General features: G+C 31.8%; 1 protein-coding gene across 50 annotated transcripts in view; it reads right to left on the reverse strand.

The window, feature by feature from the left end:
* Nucleotides 1-23,881, reverse strand: part of LOC106868181 (disco-interacting protein 2 homolog C) — a 264,069-nt gene that overhangs the window by 33,828 nt on the left and 206,360 nt on the right. For 39 of the 50 annotated variants that reach the window (XM_089347270.1, XM_089347287.1, XM_089347283.1 and 36 more), the window contains 7 exons: nucleotides 19,806-19,850; nucleotides 9,039-9,162; nucleotides 8,529-8,632; nucleotides 4,888-4,990; nucleotides 3,064-3,128; nucleotides 2,710-2,803; nucleotides 1,970-2,089 (listed from right to left, as the gene is read on the reverse strand). In XM_089347270.1, coding sequence (XP_089203396.1) covers nucleotides 1,970-2,089; nucleotides 2,710-2,803; nucleotides 3,064-3,128; nucleotides 4,888-4,990; nucleotides 8,529-8,632; nucleotides 9,039-9,162; nucleotides 19,806-19,850 — 655 coding nt within the window. The remainder of the gene's footprint in view (nucleotides 1-1,969; nucleotides 2,090-2,709; nucleotides 2,804-3,063; nucleotides 3,129-4,887; nucleotides 4,991-8,528; nucleotides 8,633-9,038; nucleotides 9,163-19,805; nucleotides 19,851-23,881) is intronic. The other 11 variants (XM_089347285.1, XM_089347284.1, XM_089347273.1 and 8 more) reach the window with 1 other exon arrangement.

Genomic DNA, 23,881 nt, shown 5'->3' on the forward strand with positions numbered 1-23,881 from the left:
GAGCTTACTGCAGAGCACAAGCGCAAACATCTTGAGGTCTGCTAATGTTTACTCCATTGCTAAAGGGTGAGGAATTTTTGAGCAGAATAGTCATAGAAGATGAAACGTGAGTCCATCATTAGGAGGCAGAATCCAAAGGGCAGATTATGGAGTGGAAACACCCTGGTTCACCCATGACAAAGAAATTCAAGACAGTCTTCTGCAGGAAAGATGATGCTAACCCTTTTTTGGGACCCAAAAGGGCCTATACTGGAAGACTACCTGAAAAAAGGGGTGTATGATCAACAGTGCACGATACAGTGCTTTGCTGGTCAATTGAAGCCAGCAATTTGCACCAAATGCCGAAGCCTATTGTTGAAGAAAGTTTTGTTGTTGCATGACAATGCACGCCCACACATGGCTTAACCAATTGGGTTTTGAGGTGCTGGAACACCCTGGCTACAGCCTAGATCTCACTCCTTCCAACTAATATATCTTTGGACTGCTCAAAGATGGTTTATGATGTTGTCGATTTCCTACAGGTGAAGATGTGAAGGAAGCAGTGCATAAATAGTTGCATGACCAACTGAAAACCTTCTTCTGGGAGGGAATATGCAAGCTTGTAGACTGCTGGACCAAGTGTATCAAAAACAAAGGAGACTGTATAGAAAAATGTACTTGTGTATCCCTTGTTTTGTGTAAATACATTGAAAAAACAAGTGTGCGTATAATTTTTGACACTCCCTCATATTTCTTAAGTGTATTTATGTAAGAAACAACAGTAATCAAAGTTATATCCTATTTCACTAACAGATCGAAAAAATTCATAAGTAATACAGACAGCTCAAAACAGAAACAGCAGAAGGATGAAATGTGCTTAGTTTCTGTTTGTACACAGCAACATACTTTACTTTGCGTATATATGCAAGTACATGCTTTAGTTTGTATATATTCTGCTACAAAAATATTACATTCTTAAAATTTTATTCATTTGAATAAACTTATAAGAAATAACGTAAAGCTGTTCTTGCTGTGACCATCCAGTCAAGTTAGCATTTACTATACATGCAACATATATCATTTAATATATATGCAATTTACATAGAAATATTTCCTTAAATTTTATAAAATGATTTTCATATGAAGAGATAAATATATTGCATAAAAATAAAATTGCCAAAACCTGAATGTACAATGCATAATCCAAAGCTATTTAAAACAAAAATTATGCATACTAAAAAATATCAGAAGTATGTGTGTCAAGAACACAAACTACAAATACATTGTTGCCTGTGAACAATATGAACTATTCTTCACCCCCATCATAAAACTAAAGAAAAATTAGTGTGTATTATACTTGGTTTGAAGATTTGACAGCCCATACTTAGTGGTACATATACACAACTATGTATTATATACAAATAAACATAATAATAACTTTTATTTAAGGCCACTCATTCCTAAAACTGTTTAGCTGTGAATCTCTGTTTCAAGCCTGAACCAAACACTAATTTGAATATTTCTAATAAAGACATTACTAATAAGCCCTGGGTTACTGGATACTGATTCTTCAATATAGTCTTCAGCTGGTACTATGGGTCTTGCATCAATATTCCCATCTTTTCTGATAATTAGATCATTCATGACTGTGTAGTTATGAAGTTTGCTTAACAATCATATGATTTCAGGTTCAGTTCCACTACATGGAACCTTGAGCAAGTCATCCTAGATAAGAATCTTGAGCCAACCAATGCTTTGTTGATGGAATTGCTATGTGGAAACGTGTGTGTGCGTGTGTGCATATACAACACAAATGTATGTACACACACACATACACATACAAAATTGTATCAATTCCATGTGTCTTCATTCACACTGTCTGAGTAAAATAAGATGAGTAACTTAAATTCCTTGCTTTTTATGTATGAATATATGCTTGTATAATGATTTATGACAATGTCATATAAACAAAAATTGAATTATAGCTTACAAGGATTGGCACCATCAGCGACCAGCAGCATACGAAGAGTATTAAAGTTTACATCTTTGTGATCTTTTTGGGCTAACAAGCCCCAATGCATATCACGTGATTTCACTACAGCCACAGCAGCTGAAATAAAGTTCAAAACACATTAAAACTCTTAAAAAAAAGATGATGATGATAAACAAGGTGAAAATAATTTAAAGAAAAAATATTTTGAATAACAGTAAATTTGGCATCAGAGCTGCATGTAAAAGTATATGAGTCATTGAGAAATTTTCTATGGAATAACTGTTCAGAACTAGTCTAATAAACTAACTAAAATAAAAATATCCTATGAAAATATGTAAGCATAGTTTATTTTCAGCTTTACAAGAAGGGCAGGACAGAAAATATCTTGTCAAGCTTTAGCTAGCAAAAACTATGATGATTGACAGATATTGAAAGAGAAGCAATACTGATACAGAACTGAAATTGTAAAATATATGAAAATAGAGTACTTAGATTAAGTTCTAAATTAATAATGAAGAAAAAATATAATGCTGATTCTTTAAAAATGTATTAGTAATATACGTTTAATGTTTTACCATTGAATAATATGAAAAGAATAATGGTAAAAAAAAAAAAAACCCACTTAGAAATTGTCTGGTAAACTGAGAGTATATTCTAAATTGAAACCAAAATATGGTTAGTCTAAAAAAATGTCTATATTGAGTCTGCAATTCAGTGTTTCATATTAATGTACATACCTTTGTACTTAGTCACCATCTTCATCCAGGATGCTGGGTCAACTTTCATCAAAGAATAAGGAATGAAAATCACATGCATTCCGTTAAAAACACTCTGGAATAGTTACACAGAAATATAAAGTGTTAGGATGGTAGAAAAAAACACATATGCAATAGCATTCAGTTGAAACTAAATACTGCACTTGCTCACAGTGATATCAAATAATGTATGAAATGCTTACATTATTTTTAACATATATGAACAAAAGCAAAGCTAATTTTATTTTTCACAAAAAACAGCTTTTCTGTAAACAATTGTACCATTTTAGTTAACAGTTTAAAAAAACAAAAATTCTCAAACAAAATAATACTTACACACAATATGCCATGCCAGAGACCAACATCACGTTTGAAGTCTAATACACAGACCATTACTTCTCCTATTACAAACATAAGAAAAAGAGTCAAGCAAAATATAATACATGTAATCATACACACACATATACAACATGCACACACATTTATATACACATACACACACGTGTGTATGTGTGTGTGTGTGTAAAACTGAGTGCCATATAAAAAACACCCAGTAAAGTGGCTAGCATTAGGAAGGGCATCCAGCCATAAAAATCATGCTAAAACAGATAGTAGAGACTGGTATGGCCATGGCTTTACCAGCCCATGTCAAACTATCCAATCCATACCAGCATGGAAAATGAACATTAAATGATGATGATGAAGGAGTTTCTCATTGGTAGAAGTTCATTTTTATGGGTGGTGGGAATGCTTTATCAGATTTGTTTAAAAACCAAAGCACAAGAAAGACTTAGCTTGTACCATGTTTTCTACATGGTTCTGAGCAGACAGACATCTTTCTACCCTTGACACCCGACAGCTGGAGGGAGAGAAGGCTGCATCAGTACAAGGCTGGTATGCATTTTCAGCTGGTGAACAGATTGGAGCAATATGAAATGAAGTGTATTGCTCAAGAACAAGATGCACTGCCTGGTCCAAAAATCCAACCCATAACCTTAGGATTGTGAACCCAACATGCCTTCACCAAATTTGTTTAAATTAAGAACAAATCAGAAAGAAACACATGTACAGCACACGACAAACAAACAGACCTAATAAAAGATTCCTCAGCACCCATAGAGGTAGCTTCTTTACTTGACTCACAGCAATAAACTAATAACTTAGTATTGAGTACCCTATACTTTCTTGGAAGTAGCTAAATAATGTTATTACTATATATGTTTATCTACATATGCATACAGCAGAAGACATTCATATATTAAAAATGAGATTATAATACCTTGTAAAAATCAATAAAACCTAAGTAAGAAATCTGAAATTTTTCTGAAATTCTATATTTGGTACTATCAAATAATAAGCATATCCTGGGTTACTATTGGCTATTAAAAAAAATGAAAGTTCCCCTCAAGAATTACATCATGTTCTGACTCATGGGGAACACTATTTGCTACAACAAAACCTTAGTACCATTTGTATAACATTGTTTCTACAGTGCCAATGAAATATCCAAAACTATTCAATTTATGCCAACAAAGATAATTATATTAAGTTGCTTTAAGTATATCTTTTATCCATCTTTCTCTATAATGCTTGAGATTTTTGTCAAACCCCTGCAAAATTACATAACTTTAAAAAGTACAAGATACTTTTAATGTTCATTAAAGTAAAGTTTTCAAGTATACACTTAAACTAGAAAAAAAGTGTTTGATGTTATCTGAAAAACTAATAATTTAATCACCACATACTGAGTAACATCAGAATATTACCATATCTAATTAATATATTATCAAAGCAGATATAAAATATACACTTTTGAAAGGAAAAACATTAACACAACAAGAAGGTTACTAGTTCATTTTGAGTAGAAAATAAATCATTGGTTTTTAAAATCAGTCAACAAGGTTTTGTTATGTACTAAAGTATTAAAAATATATGGAAATTTTTCTGACAGGTGAAGAATAGAGGGTTAGGACATAAGTCTATTATAGGAAAAATTATCTGCAAAATCTTTTGATACCATACTCTTTCTTTTTATATTTTGAAGATATTTTTTGATTTAAGAAACAATGATACTGAAATACAGAATAATATGTAAGACAATGAATATTGTTGATAATGGAGGAGAAAAAAGTTACTAATTAGTTTAAAATGAAATATTACCTTCTGTGTAGTTACATGCGACAGTAAGTGTCCGACAATGACATAGCATAGTACTCTGTGCCACAGTCACACCAACGGTACTCCCATCTTTACTTGTAGTATACTGAAACAAACAAAATGAAGAGAAAAAAAATTAGTAAATTTGAAAGCTTGTGGCATCAGCAGACTACAGAAATATTCAACAACATAGGACTGAGACTGTTGGCAGTTCTCACTTGATACTCATGAAACTTTTACAAATTCTAACTGTGTCTAATAAATTTCACCAATATGTAATGAAGTGCCCCTGGACTGGTTCTTGTGCGGGTGGCACATGAGATGCACCATTTTGAGCGTGGCCGTTGCCAGTACCGCCTGACTGGCTCCTGTAGGATTTTCGAGCGAGATCGTTGCCAGTGCCCCTGGACTGGCTTGTGCGGGTGGCACATAAAAGACACCATTTCGAGCGTGGCCGTTTTCGTGCGGGTGACACGTAAAAGCACCCACTACACTCTCTGAGTGGTTGGCGTTAGGAAGGGCATCCAGCTGTAGAAACTCTGCCAAATCAGACTGGAGCCTGGTGTTGCCATCCGGTTTCACCAGTCCTCAGTCAAATCGTCCAACCCATGCTAGCATGGAAAGCGGACGTTAAACGATGATGATGATGATGATGAGATGAGGCTATTAGCATGAGATTGTAAATTCAGAAACAATGCACTCTAAATTGTTGTTTCTTTTGTACCTTATTGCACTGTCACATTTACATGACATTAAGAAATGTGATGTGTTTTATCTGCATGACAAAAATCCATTACTTAATGATGTATTGTATGAAAAGTTGTAAAATCTACTATTCATGCTAAAGATACTCAACAACTATTTGGTGGTACAGTGACATAATACAAGATTTCTCCAAGTTTGTCAAATTATATTAAAAATGATAAAAAAATTTAGTATTTTAAAGGCAAAGTTGTGTAAAAAGTTAGATAACAAAAAGCTTTTTCACAGAAGGATAAAAAAAAAAAAGTGTAATTCAGATGGCAAGCTGGTCATTTAGTGAATGCATTACATGAGATCAAATGAAAATTATATGTAGCAATTTCAAATATCTATTGAGCTTAACAGAAAAATTATAATTGTCATGAAAATAATTCTGTCAGTAGTACATACCAATCAAATGAATTAAAAAATTGAAGCTAATGTGATATATTAAAAAATTTGTAAGAAGAAATCAGAAAAAAATGTTATATTTCAACATAAATCAATAACAAATTGATTAATCAGAATTAAATACCAGTGCCATTAGATCTTTGATTTAAGTACATATAAAATATTGGATCTCTACCATTAGAACTTGTATTGATAAAATTAAAAGTTTATTGCAATAAAAATATTGCAGTTAAATGAAAATGCCTATTGAATATAGAAATTAGAAATAAATAACCACAAAATTTAAGAAGCTTTTGCTATAGATTCTGAAATAGATTAAAATTTATTCAGAATATTGGTTAAAAGTATTTAATATGTCTTGCTATGTGTACTCATAACTATTAGTACCAAAGATAAAATCAATGATTTATGCACTAAATATTCGGATATATTTTCACCTAACTTAGATCACTGTATAAAAATGCACAATTTGACTGAGTCCAAATGAAAAATTGAGTTATTGACAGGCCAGCCAGACCATTTCTATTGTCAAAAGTCAAAATTGGTAAAAGAATTGGAATGTGAAGTACAGAATTATACACTGGAACTGAATGATCTACAATCATTGCCTTTTGGAAGCTGAATGTCAAAGCTCACATTTGTGGAGATTTTAAAGTCACTATCAACAAATCAAACAACAACACTTAATGCTTGTACATGAACTATTTCATAAATTGGAGAATTGGAAGACAAAAAAAAAAAAAAAAAAAAAAGACATGTTTATAGGTGAAGTTAACAGAAAAATCACAGCAATTTCTTATGACAAAATACCCCTTTCAGTTTTTATAAGTACAAACAAATGCCACTAAAAAATTCTAGTAGTCTTGCTATACTTCTATATTTCAATGTCTTGCCAATCAAACGTTATCAAGAATAAAACATTGTGCAGCATATCTGAATGATACCATTGTCACCATATGATGGATGAAATATTAGCATTTCTTTCAGAATGAATATTATTACAAATTCATTAAGAACCTTATGCTAGTGTCAATGTCAATGAAATAGAATATACCATTCAAATGGCCAAGTGATTAAGGTCATAGAGCTCATGCATTTCGATGAACATTTGCCATTAATTGTGGTAGTAAATGTATCTATCACCAGTTGGAACTGGAATATTTTTGTTTCAGTGTGAAAATGGAATTGATCATCCTTTAGCCCATGCATCTAAAATACTTAATACATATCAACAATGATATTTGCAAATAGAGAAAAAGGGATTATTTACTATATTTGATTTTCATAACTTTATATGATTCCCTCAGAGAAGACATTTTGAATTAATCCCTAATTACAAGCTGCTAGTACCCAAATTATCACCTGATTATTGGTTTTTATGTGCCAATGACTATAACATTTGGGTAATTCTATTGCCCTCATATAAATATTCAGTTTAATACATAAAACTTTGAAGTAACATGAACATACTGCAGCATTATAAAAACAGATTACAATTTTGAAGAAATCATATTCTGTCTAAATTTGAAATACATCAAATTATCGAAGGTTTTCAAGGTTTGCTAGTTAGTACAAAAGAAACAGAATCACATATGAAGCCATGTATCTATATTATTCAAATAGCCAGAAAAACTAAAAATTTAAGAGAGTATTTGTAAAATGAGAAGTGTTAGTTATCATAGGAATTCATTAATTTTGTAGTCCAATTTTCCCAAACTAATTCTGAAAATATTACAAAGTAAAATTTTGACTCAACTGCATGAAAATAATTGGGGAATGGCTCCATATGAAACAAATGTGTTACCTAAACTGCTACTGGTTGAAATTGCAATCTGATATGAATTTATAATAGCTAAATCATGTCTGATATTTAAATCAGTTACATGAGAATGGTCAGAAACCTCTGAATTATGACAATAAATACATAATCAACCACACTGGACCATTTTCTGATAAAGTATGGCTTACTGCCAATGATTAATTCTCAGAATGTCCTAAAATTCAATGATCTAGGCTTGTTATTATATTATGTCATATTAATTTGGACTGAAAATTAAGTTTAGTGAACACAAGCCTATAAGATACTCAGCTACTTAAACGAGTAGGTTGTTCAGTTTAATGAACAACCAAATGCTCATTGTGAAAACTGACAGTGGATCTGGCTTCATCATATATATACCAGGCAATGTGGTAATGACATGATTAAGTTACTCTGGGAGACAAAGTTGCAACAAACTGCTAATATATAATCAAAGGCAAAGAGGAATCATTATTATGATTATTATTACCACCGACTCTAAAAGAGTTGGTATTTGGATTTCTTGCACTTTATGTTGGTTAATTCCTACTATACTTTTAATGGTAAAGTCTTCTATATTGAAGTTTTTCTGTTAGAACTACTAATGATTTGTACACTGCAAAAGTATTCAAACTTAGATTTTAATCCAAAGTCCTGGTTACTGCTAGTTTGAAGAACTGTATAAAATACTCACTTCTACATAGGCAGCAATATTATCTGCAACTCTTGGAGGGGGTTGCCAATCCTTTGGTGGTTTACCCATGTTTTCAGTAACAAACCAATTGAGTTTGGGCCATCCTAGAAAAGAATAACAATATAAAACATGAAATTCAGATGACAGCTATCAATAATTAAGAGGTACATTACAGATGGTTTCAAATGTTATAGTAATGTATGGAAAATTAAGTGATGAGAGAAAACAAGAAGTTGAGATGATTGTCATTTTCTAGAGTTGGAGATTATCATTCTGTAATGTACAACCAGTAAATCCTGGTTCAAAGAAACTAATCTTTAGTCATAGTCCTGTACGTTATTCTGAATGGCCGTTCTCTCTCTTCCTCTTCCTGTCGAATGTGCATGCTCTTTATATCAACGTTATTTGCATAACACATTCAATTGATATAAATTTGGCGAAATTATTCTCAAAATGCTGATGATAATGAAAGAAATAGTGTACAAAACTATAGTTGATAAATTATCTTACCTTTGAAAATAATTACTTCCCCATTAGGCGTTTTAGGTAATGCTTTATTACAAGCTTCTGATGTAAGGGCCCAGTTAACATTAAGGTTACCCAAAAGGAATCCAATTCCTAACCCACCAGCATCCTGAAATGAAATGACAGAGTATTAAGTAGAAAATAAAGGAAAACATGAAAATATCATTAAAGGACTAAATCTGTAAAAATTATACACCTGTGAAATAAGTAACAAAAAATATAATGAAGAGTGAAAGTCTTTTTTTTTTAAAGGGACACTTAATTGTAGATGTTATTTTACATATATAACTGGTACTCAATCATGTTACAAGCAAATCAGAGAATTTTAACAGCATTATGTAGTCAGCTGGTTTCCATAAGACATTTTTGTTTTTTACCAACAATACTGAAATATTATATAAAATTAAATGGAAGTAAGAACCATATTTTAAATAGCAGCGGTGTAAAGGAGAATATTCAGAGATCTTCGAAGTTTATAAAAAAAAGGATCTCTGTGACAATGAATAAAGTAAATTTAGTAACATAATTAGTATCCTTTAACCCCTTAACATTTAGACCTCTCTGTTATATGTAATGCTTATTTATTTACATTGTTTCTAATTAATCAGACATTATCTTGTAGCTTCGAAATTTTGAGTATGTGATTAAATATTTTTAGAATGACATTGAAAGGAAAGTGTTATAGATAGAATATTTGGGTTGCATATCGCCATTTTAAATGTTAAAGGGTTTGAAAGAAATTAATAGACTGTAAAGGATTTTTAAAAAAATGGAAACAAGGATATGCAGCATAACAATCAAATAAACACTCAAACATTTATTAAAACCTTTCATAATAAAATATTACCCAAGAATTGTCATGAAACTGAATTGAAGGACAAAGGCTATTATTGTGTATACTTAAGTATAGCTCTGTGTTTAAGAAGTTTCCTTCACAACTATGTGGATTTTGGTTCCATGCTGTCAAATGACACCTTGGGAAAATGCCTTCTACTATAACCTCTGGCTGATTAATGCTTTGCAAGTGTAATTTGATTGGTAGAAACTGTACAAAAGCCTGTCATATACATGGCTATGTATTCTTTCTGTATCTCTTCTCATCAATACTGTTTTTGCAGTAGTAGTTTTGCTTATGTTTTCCAGTAGTGGTTTGACATTCAAAGGTGCAAAGTAAAGTTCTTCACTTAAAAAACCTGAAAGAGGTGAGGTCAGTAAAGGCACCTGACCATAGAATACTGCCTCAAAAAGTTGCAACCAACTTATACCAGTATGGTAACAAAAAGAAACCTATGAAAATGATGATTAAGCATAACATTATGAACAAAATACTGAAAAACACAGTACTCTGCACTGAAAGTATTTCAACCACTTTAAAAGTAAATAAATACAATAAAAAAGAATTATATTTTATAAATGTAATGAATGATCAAAAATATCACCAAAGAAAATCTTTCTAAGAAACTAAATTAGAAAGGATCATAAGTGCGAGTTTAATATGGATGATGAAAAGAGAATCATTTGGAAATTATTTGGCTACGGCATCTTTTTTTTTTTTATACACTTATTACTGCAAAATAAATAGAAAAATAATTTTAAAAATTTTCGATTTTAAAAATATTTTCTTAAATAACTGAGTATAACCTAAAAACAAAAGCATTTATCATTTTAGTTATGATTGGTAAAATTTATTTTATATATCAGAGACAAAAGGTAATTAAAAAAATATAGAATGGGTATGTTTATATATGTTGCTGAATTTCAGAATTGAACTATTGAATTTTAAATCAATGTAAAATTCTATTTTGGTAAGATACATTTGGATACTATCACTAATACTTGCAGACTGTTCCTTTCATCTTTATGTCAAGACAATCACAATCAATTCACTTTCTGTCTGGTTCTATAAGCAAATGTATTGATTATAGAAAACCCCCAAATTTTGGAGCATTTTACAGAAAACTTCTTTTTAATTTTTACTTGTTTCAGTCATTGGACTACAGCCATGCTGGGGCACCACCTTGAAGAATTGTTAGTTGAATTGACTCCATTACCTGTTTTTTTTAAAGCCCGTTACTTATTCTTTCAGTCTCTTTTACTAAACTGCTAAGTTATGGGGTCATAAAGACACCAACAAGTGTTGGGGTTTGACAAACACACACACAGATATATGTATATCTTTCAGTTTCTATTTATCAAATTCACTCGTAAAGCTTTGGTCAGTCTGAGGCTATAGTAGAAGACACTTGCTCAAGGTTCCATGCAGTGAGAATGAATCTGCAACCATGTGGCTGGAAAGCAAGCTTCTCACCACACAGCCATGCCTGTGCCTATTTTTTTTGCTTTTTTTTTTATTTTTTGGAATTTTATTCCTGATATACTTAGTTTGGTTGCCCCTTATATCAGCCATATCTTTCAAAATTTACAGCATAAAAAAAAACAAAACAAAAAACAAAACTGAAAATCTATTTGTAGTTACATTATGTCTGAAACCAAGATAAGCATAGAACACTTAACCATAGATCTGCTGGATCAGAGCTGATCTGCGATTAAACATTAACATATCTGTTGTGAATATATAGTAAGAGACATTTATTGTGTGACTGTGTGTATTCAAACTCACACACTGGTTTGTAGTACAATAAAAATTTAATAAAAACTTTTCTACATACACTCCACATCATCTCTTTATTTCTTATCTGCTTATGGTTTTAATATATTGTTGCTCTCCTCTCCAACTTTTTAATGTACTGCCACTTATCACCTCCTCCTCCCTGACCCACACCTTTATTCATTTACCTTACCCCAAACTGAGATTCACTACTGACCACATTGCCACCCATGTTCACCATTCACTGCATTTACCTCTGTCCTTATCTTAATCAGCTGTCATTCTTTCCACATTTTTACAAACCTACCCACCCAGTCATCCTCAATTCTGTCACTTTTCAATTTTTATCCACTTTCTTGTGTCTTGAGAGTATGCACTTTTTTTCATCGTTCCTCACTTTTCTACTGAGATAGCCATGTATCTCCTCCACAGCGAGACACCTGTTCCTGTCTCTATATCATACTTTAGCTTCTCAACACCTGGCACAAAGCCATCTCCCTCAATTCTGTACTCCAGTCAACCAAAGGGTCTTGTTAATGACCTCACTAGTACTGGTGCCAAAAAAAAAAAAAAAAAGCACCTAGTACAGTCTGTAAAGCATTTGGCATCAGGAAGGGCATCCAGCCATAGAAACTTTGTCAAAGCAGACATCGGAGCCCAATTTAACCTCTGACCCATCACAGCCTGCCAAACTATCTGACCTATGTCTACTTGGTAGAATCTGTTAAATCAGTTTTAGCAGATGTCCTTATTCAGTGACTGGAAACTGTAATCAGGCTATAACTTTATTTTTGTGTATTTTTTTTTTTAATATTTTGTACCTGGCATATTTTATGATAGAAAAACAAACAGTACTTCTAAAGTGAAGTCAGATATAGCCCACAAAAGTAACACAGTAATATAACATGAGGGTTGCAAAAGGAGGAAGTGATGTTATATGATATTTAATAAGTATGTGGTTGTTATATCGAGTAATCTATCTTCTCTTATTACACTCAGCTTTTTACCATTCACTACTGCACATAAACCAGATAAACAAGTTGCATAAAAGGATGCACATTAGCTACCCTTTGATGCTTGTATGTCTTACATGGAGACATGACAAAACTTGTCTATAAACAGTAAAAATAATCTATATAGAGTCTGCTTTAAGGCAGATACTAGATGTAATTCACTGGCAGAATTGACATTTTACAAAAACTGAGAAACACAACATAAGAACAGTTTGGTTGTATTTCATAAAATGAAGAGCAAAATGACAATAATACTGTTAACAGAAAGGTCACCCAAGAGTTTATGTTAGCACATTTTACTAACATACAAACAAATTATCTTCATCAGGATATTAAAAATAAAACAAAAACAAGCTTGTTAAGCTAAATGTTATATTTTCTTGAATAACAAAGTTCACATTAACTTGGCCAATCATTAACCTCTTATGGGCCAAGTTGCTGTTAATGGAAATAGAATGTCTAAGTAATTATGCCAGTCTAAATGGTGTAATCATGTGGTGAACTAATCTTGAAATATTGTGAAATACGCAAAATTGAGTTGACAACAGTATGCACAAGCATGTATACAATTTAACGTATATTGTATGAGATTGTGAAAAAATGTAGTACAATAGAGGTGAACCAGATCTAGAAGTATTCCAAAAATTACGAAATATAAAAACATTAATAACAACCAAGAAATGAGAAAATATGTAGCCTTGTAACATTTCCTTTCAGTTCAAGTTGAACACTCTAAACTCATTCAAAAGCTTACAAATAATCTGATCTATGTCTTTCTCCTCTTGAACAATGATGGTGAGAAGAAGGAAACAAAAACTTTACAGAAGAGGGGTGGGGAGTATGATAATTTTGCAAATTATTAAGATTTAAAAATACAAATAATGCAGACTTATTGCTTAAATCACAACATATAATTTCTTTTGTGTTGAGTTAGTGAACTTTTAGGATTTCAGATAGAATGAGAGAAGCAAATACAAAACAAAGAGAAGTCACACTTTGAAACAGCTAAAATAATTCCTACAAAATAAATTTCAGGAAGTTGATGGTTTTATCTTTTAACATTTACAGCTTATTCCTGGCCTGCTTTGCTTACTGCTATATTCTGTCTATGAAAGATCATTCCAAAAATATGAAATGGGCAAACCTAGTCAAAATGAGAAGATTTCAATTAACAGCAATGGATTTCAATTACTTTATGGTAAGGGAAATAAAAAAAAAAAGACCATCAGAAAGTCTGAGATAATTACTGAATGGAATATAAAAGGTGAAATGTCTTTCATCAATGACAAGAACAAAGATGCACCATCAACTGACCAGAGAGAGAGAGAGAGAGGGAGAAAGGATAGTGTAAATTTAACTGAGGGAGAAAAGCTGCAGTTGTCAGTTCACCGATGGAGACTGACTGCAGTGTTAGTCTTTTCTTTTTTCATAGTGAGGTCCACAACATAGTGCTGAAAGGATTAGTAGATCACAATGTGAACATTCTTTTCTTGATCTCTTGAAGGTAACTGAGTAATTAATTGCCTGGGAGACAGTGAGGAAGTAGTCGAGTACTTGGTTAACACTGACCCTAAAATGATAAAAGGCAAAGTTGGACTCACAGCACAGAGAGTTGGGATAAATACCAATTTGCTGCCTTAGAGAAACGTTATAGTGCCAGTTGACTTCAAAGAAAGACTTCTGTGTCTGCTGAGCTGTTAGAGATAGGCTGTAATGTCAACTGATCTGAGACAGACAAGTTGCAGCACCAGTTGACTTAAAAACAGCTGACCCACATAACAATGAATGCAGTCACCTACATTTTATTGTGATCCTATAAAAAGAGATCTATGATCTTGAAATAATAGAGTCTTTCGACCCTTTTGATACCAAACCGTCTGAAACTGCCCCTAGCTCTGTAGTACAAATGTCTTGTTTTCAAAAGTCCTGAATTAAAATCTTCCACCAAAACTTAGTCACAATTTATGTTCCAAACACTAGCTTAATGATAACTAAGTTATTTTACTAAATTCTTTGTTACATTTAAAATTAATTGAAAAAACACAGAGTATCTCAACAGAGATATGGTAACAAAAGGGTTAAACAGGATAGAAAATTCATCCATATACAGCTTTACTAATGGCATTTAGATATGTTACAAGGAAAAATGTTCTAGAAATACAGACTAAATTCTTTCCAACAAAGATGATATCAGCTATTGCTGAATAATGTATTAACATATCGCAATAGGGATAACAATCATTATATATGCAATTACTTTGGTTTTCAAAGGATTTTGAAGTTATGGATAAAGTGATAGAAATAAAAATATAGGCACTTGTTAGGGACAGGAGTCAAATAATGGTATTAAATGGTTATTGTTATCAAAATTAGTGGATGCAAAAATTTAAAAGTATAAAAATTATCTGCTATTTAGAAACAAAACTCTAGATACTGATATCAAAATATCTACTCAAGTCACAACACAGTGACTCTAATTATTACAGAAATCCAAAGAAAAGTGCACTAGCTATAGAGACCATAGTAGTTGTATGGTCATAGCAGTTGTGATAGTGGATGCTGACTGTGCTGGTGGTATTGTATGCTGATACTGAAAATGAAGATGATACTGAGGTATATGTTTGTGATTGTATGTAAATGAGTGTGTGTGTGTGTGTGTGTGATATACATATTCACAAAGGAAGCCATTTATGGTAATCAAAGAAGTTATCAAAATCACTGGGTCATAAACTTAATTCAAAATTCATATCAAATTATCTGTTTATTAGGATGAAGATCTAGATGATGTTACATACTATGCTTAATGTAATCAACCAGTTACTGTTAATGAAGGCTTCATCAAAGTTGAAAATGTTAACACTTCAAGAAATAGATAAAAAAGTGAATTTGAATGTTTTTGTGTATTCTTTAAATGAGTAAATTGGCTCTTGTACCATTTAATGACTATATATATATATATATATATATATATATATATATATATAATGTTCATCTATACTGTACCTGATTATCTGATATATATATATCGGGTAATCAGGTACAGTATAGATGAACACACAGAAATTCATTAAGATAATAGTATATAACAAAATAATGGCAGGTAAGAAATAACAAAATGAAATAAAGCATTGCAAAACAAAGTTTTAAAATATATCATGAAGAAATAAATACTGTAATGTAGAAATTTTAAAATACTTCAGTGAAAACATTTCTCACTAGGGGTCTAAATCTGGATAATAAAACAGTAGCAACATCAATATCATAACATACAAGTTGTTATTGAGTAGGTAGCTGAAGCAATACTAAGAACAGACTATATCACTACAATAAAAAAAAAGGACATAATAAAGTACTGGTGATATACACAAGAAGGAGATAGAGTACTGAAGAAAGTTTTTGGAAGACGGATATATATACACATCTATCATGCAAAAACATCTAGTTTTCACAGACAACTATAATAAGCTACTATGTGGGTGTTCATACTACACTATTAGTATTGCACCCCAGCCGGGAACAGCAAGCATCTTCAAGAATGTTCTAAACTAAATGCTACTGTAGTTGTATTACTGAGATAAAAAGATGTAAAGACAAATTAGTTTACCAGAAACAATACAAATACACACATACACACACAGTGATTATAATTTCTAATTATGCTTTCTCAAGGTTGAAAAAAGAGGTAACTTCTAAAGATAGAAACTTAAATTTTCAACCTATAAAGATGTAGTAAGACAGAATATTTTCTAACTACTACTCAAAATCCTTTGATAATAAAATCAATTTCTTTAAGATAGTATATAACTAAATGACAAGTGCGTTACTTGCTTGGCTGTATTTTTACAGACACTAGTGAGACAAAAAAACTCAACAAGAAGCTGAATTAAATTTCTTGATGCTATATTTAAAGTCACAGCAATAAAAAATTATTGTGGCTTGATGTTGCAAACAAAAGTTTAGACAGAGCAGGATAGTTGGTGTATGATAGGCCAATATGGGTTAGGCAGGCCTAACCACAATGACTACAAGGGAAATTTTGCTCTGGGTTTGGCACTGCTGTGTAATGGATTTTTCTTTATTCTCCTTCTGTCTTTGAAGGAGAAAACAGCAAAAGATATGTAGGCAGGCTTCATTGTGAGAGGCTACAGTACAACAATGGCAATGGTCAATATGACAGGAACCAAGAGATTTCTCTAGAGAGCAGCAGTACCTATTCTTTGGTTCTTCTTATGTCATAGTGGTCAGTGGCAACTTAGCAAAACAGTACAATACTGAGTAGGCAATAATCTGCCATCCTGAAAATATGCCCTGACCAACAATGTCCTAATGCTGGTGATGTCTGCCTATTTCCACAACTTCAATATTAGTAAAAAAAAATGCCAATCTAGATACTGAGAATAATATTTTAAAGTTAAAATAATAGACAGGGAACAACACTGGAAAATACGAAAACTAAAAGAAGCAGCACATATGCTAGGACACAACAACCTCCTAAGCAGACCGAGTGCAGATATGAATAGCATATGGGAACCGGTATTGAGGAAGGATAGAAAAATAATAGATTTATAAGCCCTAAAATTCACTCCATAATTGCCCACGGGCATATGGCGTAGTGGTTAAGAGCGGGGGCTACTAACCCCAAGATTCCGAGTTCGATTCACGGCAGCGACCTGATTAATAATAGTAATAATAATAATAATATAATAATAGTAACATCGTTAGGAATGAGAACCCAGGTTCAAAATTTCCCCAAGACACCTGACGAAGGCTGGAGGGTATATCAGCCGAAACGTTGTGTTAACAACAAACAAGATGAGGACAAATATCCGTCAAATGTAAATAATGTAAATAATTCCTCATCTCTTAAATATAGAACTGTATCATTCTGATTATATTTATCTAACTATCCATGTATGCACACATTCATATATATATATATTCCTTTCAGGGTGGAAAATGTACCGTTGCATTTTCTGTCAACTAGTGAGCTGATATTAAGACATTAAGTGAAGTCAGCTGAAATACTAAGGTGCCTGCATATGTGTGTCAGTTCAACAGTATGGCACCTTGGCCAAGTGTTTTCTACTACAACGTTGGGCTGACCAAATCCTTGTGAGTGGATTTGGTAGATGGAAACTGAAAGAAGCCCGTCGTATATATATATATCTATAAAAACATGTATTTGTGTGTCTGTGTTTGTCCCCCCAACCATTGCTTGACCACTGATGCTGGTGCATTTATGTCCCCATAACTCAGTGGTTCAGCAATAGGGTCTGATAGAATAAGTACTAGGTTTACTAGGTTTACAAAGAATAAGTCCTGGGGTCGATTTGTTTGACTAAAGGCGGTGTTCCAAACAAATGATTGACACAAGTAAAAGAATAAAAGAATACACACACACACATATATATATATATATATATATATATATATATATGAAGATATATATATATATCAGTTACTTAATAACCAGTAGGTAGGACACTCCAACTGATGTTAATCCAATCTAGCATTTTAAATGTGACTCCACTGCTGCAGCCTCCACCATCATTTTAAGTCCACTTTCTATGCTAGCATTGGTTAGACAGTTTGACAGGATTTGACAGGTTAGTGGACACTATCTTGCTCCAATGTGTTAGTTTTATCATGGTTTCTATGGCTGAATGCCAATTGCTCTATAGAGTACACTTTTTATTTTGTGGAACCAGCACTGGTGAGGTCACCAGCAAGTCTTCACTATGTCAAGAGGAAGAGTATATTATGCACTCATCTTCAATCAGCAGTACACAATCGATGACAATGGTTTATGTATAACATTTTGAATGATTCCTTTTAAAAGCCTTTGCTCCTCTTTAAAAGTATATTTAAGTTAGCTTTGCCCCAATATAGTATGAGTTTTGGTATATGAATGTTGTGTATTCATGGCAAGTAAATCTGAGACAATCCAATGCTTTTGGAGCTGTGCCCAGGGAGAATTTGAACTCAACACCAATGAAACACTCATCAGTTAAACAGTTCTACTACTGCTTCCCACATTAAGTTGTATAATCACTTGGTATGTACATATAGCTACTTATTCATTTGTAAGTGTTTTGGCAATAGTGCACAGCACTGGAAGCAGAAAAGCAAACAAACCTTTCAGCCAATATGCTGACATACTACCAAATTGGACACTGATTTTCAAATATGTGTACACACGTCTGCATCTGCATGCACATATGCATTTTTGTGAGCATAAAAGGTGCATTATAAGTTTCTGATTCATTCAAATCTATATTTTCATTTAATACTAAGTAGCTAAACTATGATTAAGCTGTGAATATGTTATTTATGGGAGGATGTGTTATGCAAAAATGAAATAAGAAAGCAAAGCTAATTTATTATACAAAACTCTTAATCAGTCTGGGAAGATTAGACAAAATTATAATTCAATTATTTAACAGGAAGTGAAATTCTATACTATTCTCAAAAGGAAATCAAATACAATTTTCACAAAATTCAAAAATTAATGCAAATGAGCTAATCTAGTTTGAAGATGAACTAATTTAGCCATAACATAAGTGAAAAATTGAGACAATATCAATCAAGGGTTAGTAAATGAAACAAAATCTGTCATGATTATAGCTGAGAAAATATCACTGACTAAAGAAACTAAAGCATAAGTTTATTCATGTTAAAAGTACTGGCAACAGAATGGAAAAACAGACAAGCAAGCACACAGTCGTATTGATGAAATATTTTAATGTAGTAGAGGGAAAAAAAAACCTGATAGACAACAAGTACATGGATATGATATTGAGCAACTATGGTGACAGGCAAGAGAATAATGTGAGGAGGATATTAAAAATAGATGATATTAATGACGAGAATGATAATAGCATATAAAAGGAAAGCAGGCAAGAATGAAAATATGAATTTATATACAGATAGGGCATAACATAAAAATAAAAAAAATAAAACATCAGCATGCTTGGAAGGAAATAATTTTATACGTACACATACATACACATGGACGGAGAGATGGATGGACATATAGACAGACAGACAGACAGACTGACAATTGTGAGCAGATAGCAATGGCAAAGACATGGTTGCAACCACTGGGTGTCCATGCCAAATTTTGAAACTCACCTGTACTTTGCTTTTAGTGGAATCATTATAGACCTTCTCTTCAAACTGTACAAATGGAGAAAAGCAGAAGGGCAAGCCCCAATTCAGAAAGGACACACATTTAGAGATGATATCTTACACAGCCACTGCATACCTGCTAGCTTTTGACATACAGATGTAAACACATATGATTGCAGTGAATGGAAATGGCAGAGAAAGAAGAAAAGCAGTTGCAAATCAAGGAGCAGAGGCAGACATAATGATAAATAATCTTCGTAAGTAAGTTGTAAGTTGTTGATTACATAAATAAATAAAGGTTTATGTTGCTTTCATGTCAACAGTCCCCTTAAAGCTATATGAGATTAATATATATATATATATATATATATATATATATATATATATATATATATATATATATATATTTTATTATATGTATTTATTTTCTCTTAGTTAACAATTAACTCGGACAAAATAAATTGGTTAATAGATACCAGGGTAGCAAAGATCCCAAAATGACTGTGGTGTAAATCCTGTTTATGAGGTAGAAACTCCCTGTTATTTTGGGTATTTGAGTGAATATAAAATTTAATAAATGGAGTAATACGCATATGTTAAATGAATTCTTTTATTTCCGACATGTTTCAAAGATTACAAATGGTTCCTTCCAAAGGAGTGAGTGAAGTTGATAAAGACGTAATCTTCTCTTCAGGGAAATACATAAGAGCCAACTTAACCGTAAGTCATTTTAACCGAATGTGATAACTGTGGGTAGAGAAGATTGCTACCCATCTTATTTGAAAAATATTAAGATGGGTAGCAATCTTCTCTACCCACAGTTATCACATTCGGTTAAAATGTTTTACGGTTAAGATGACTTGTATGAATTTCCCTGAAGAGAAGATTACATCTTTATCAACATCACTCACTCCTTTGGAAGGAACCATTTGTAATCTTCGAAACACGTCGGAAATAAAAGAATTCATTTAACATATGCGTATTACTCCATTTATTAAATTTCATATATATATATATATATATATATATATATATATATATATTTGTCTGATAATTAGAGTGGAAAAAATGTATTTGCATATTTGTAAGAGGATTTATGAAAGTAAATTGAATATTTGCTGCAGTTATTTGTTGTATTTCGCAAATCTGCTCATACACTCTCTCTGAGATGGGTTACCTAATGAATAATAAAAATGGTGGTGGTTATGTAATATACCCATCATTAAAGTTTTTATTTTAAAGCAATGATGAAAATACTCTGCCTAAAGACATTCATTTAAATAACACAAGATATTTGTTGTAAGTGCAGTGGTGTATTAATTCTACATTTAGCACTAGTATCTCACTGGATCTTAAGAACCCTGGAGAAATAAAAAAGCAAATTTAATTCTGTGCAAGACTTAAACTTGGATTCAAGAAGGGATACTGAGACATGTTGTAAAGTATTAGGTTGACTCTGTCAACTGTACCATAGTTTACATAATGACAAAAAGGTTTTCTATGCTTTGGCATAAAACTCTCAAATTTGGTGCAAGGGTTGTAGCCAATATAATTAAACCCAAAATTCAACTCAGCCATAAATATTTTACTAACCTAGATGGATGAATGAAAACCCAACACCAGTGAGATATGAAGTCAGGATGTAGAAAGATAAATCCACAAGATGTTTTATCTGCAGACTTCCAATTCAGCCATCCTACCCTGATATTAGCTAATTTCTGTATATTGTTTCTCATAATGAATTCTTCACTTTTCAATTTTTTCACAATAAATATATTATGAAGACACTGAGGTTTTTTTTATAATTAAAAAAAATATGGAATATTAAGCTAGCCTTTTCAGAACATTTAAACATTTATGGTAAAATAAATTATTGAAATAAATAGAAAAAAATATGGTTAATTTTCTTGATGTTAGATCAAAAACATTCAGAAGAAATTTTAATTTTGTTGAAGCATATTCTCTGGAGTGTATTCATAAACTAGATATTTCATTTGATATTACTGAAACAACTCTGATGACTATCTCAAGAGAAGTAAAATGAAGATGCTCCTTTCATTTGGTTTCAAAGATGATAGTTCATGCTTTTGTTATATGCAAGCATATGAAAGGTGAAAATTAATTTAAATTCATATTTAAATAAACAAGGCAATTGTTTTGAAAATACATTCATAATTAGTATATGACAATGACGAAGCAGTATTTTGATAATGTTATTGATGAGAACATTTTTGCTTCTTATTGTCTCATATTTCAAAATAAAAACTAAACACAACTATTTCTAGAAATACTAAATAAAGAAAAATGTATAGTGAAAACATATGGATACACGAAACACACAAAGGTGATATTTCTATGATGTATAGACATTCATTGAACATTTTACTTTTGCCAACAGTGGCAGTTTAATAAATTTCTTGATAACAAATTGCGATTAAGTGAAAAATGGTAAAAGTTGAGATCTTTTACACACATTACAGTAAGAATGAAACTCTTGTTATAATGAATATCATACTATGTTCTGAGTGTCAAAAAGTGTCCATTTTTTAAATAAACATTTTACAATGGCCATGTCAGCTTTATTCATAAAAGCTTCATCAACATTGTTCATGAGTACGAAGAAAATAGTACAGGTATGAATTTATATTTAATTCTTTATTGCTTACAAGGGGCTAAACATAGAGGGGACAAACAAGGACAGACAAAGGGACTAAGTCGATTACATCGACCCCAGTGCATAACTGGTACTTATTTAATCAACCCCGAAAGGATGAAAGGCAAAGTCGACCTCGGGGAAATTTGAACTCAGAATGTAGCGGCAGACGAAATACCGCTAAGCATTTCACCTGGTGTGCTAACAATACTGCCAGCTCACCACACGAATTTATATTACCGACATCAACATCACCATCATTAAATTTATTTATTAATTCAAGCTGTGTGTTCTCAACAGCATCATATTGCAATGGTGTGAAATCTGAGATCTTAAGAAGTTTTATTTTCAAGATGATCAAATAATAAAATGCCACCTGCACCCACTGCCATAAGGTGAGGCTAAAGGAATGTCAAGGATCAAAATCTATTTGATTATAGGACTTATATACATTATGAAGAAATCAAAGATGAGAGTATAAAATGAAAATTTCCAAACAGGATAGACATTTTGGAGCTGTAAAAGTCAGATGAAAGTAGCTGGCAGCTTCATTTTATTCCATGCTATTTTATATTCTACATGAAACAAACCATAGTTACTATATGAAGAATTCATATATAATTTATAAGATTACTGCTCATATATTCCTTCTACAAAGAAACTAGTAAATTAGTATCATAAATTAGTTGGGTTTTCAAAATGACACAAAAATAAGCTATTTGATAGAAATGTAAGAATTTTATATTGTAAAAGGACTCAAACTTAATTTTTAATCCACTTTCAGTAAAGGTCTATATTTGTATAGTTTCATGATTTCCTTAGCCATTAAAGAAAAAGTAAAAGTAAAGTGTGTTGTCTTGTTAACTTAAGTAAAATCAGAACTGAAGAGAAAGTAGTGAATGGTTAGCAACTGACTGAAGGGCCTAGTTGCAATTAAGGTATTTAATTATGTGCCTATGCCACCTTTCCTCTTTATGACTGTGTTAATGTTCACTTTTCTGTCTTTTAGTGTTTTATTTTGTTTACTGTGCATGTACTTTCATTGGTGTCTTTTTTTTTTTCTTGACATATTTCTGCATCTGCCCCATTTTTAACCTTTTCTGACGAGTTGTAGCGCAACTGGGCACTGTATACAATAAGCTCATTATTATTTATATTCACCTCTCCAAAAACACTTTTAGTATAAATAGGCTGTCATATATATATGTATATATTTATGACAGCCCATATATATATATGTATATATATATATATATATATATATATATATATATATATATATATGTATATATATATATATGGGCTGTCATAAATATATGTATATATTTATGACAGCCCATATACATATATATATATATATATATATATGACTGCCTATATACATATGTGTATATATATATACACACACACACACACACACACACAC

This window comes from Octopus bimaculoides, chromosome 2 (genome assembly GCF_046866305.1).
Source record: "Octopus bimaculoides isolate indiv1 chromosome 2, ASM4686630v1, whole genome shotgun sequence".
Taxonomy (NCBI): domain Eukaryota; kingdom Metazoa; phylum Mollusca; class Cephalopoda; order Octopoda; family Octopodidae; genus Octopus; species Octopus bimaculoides.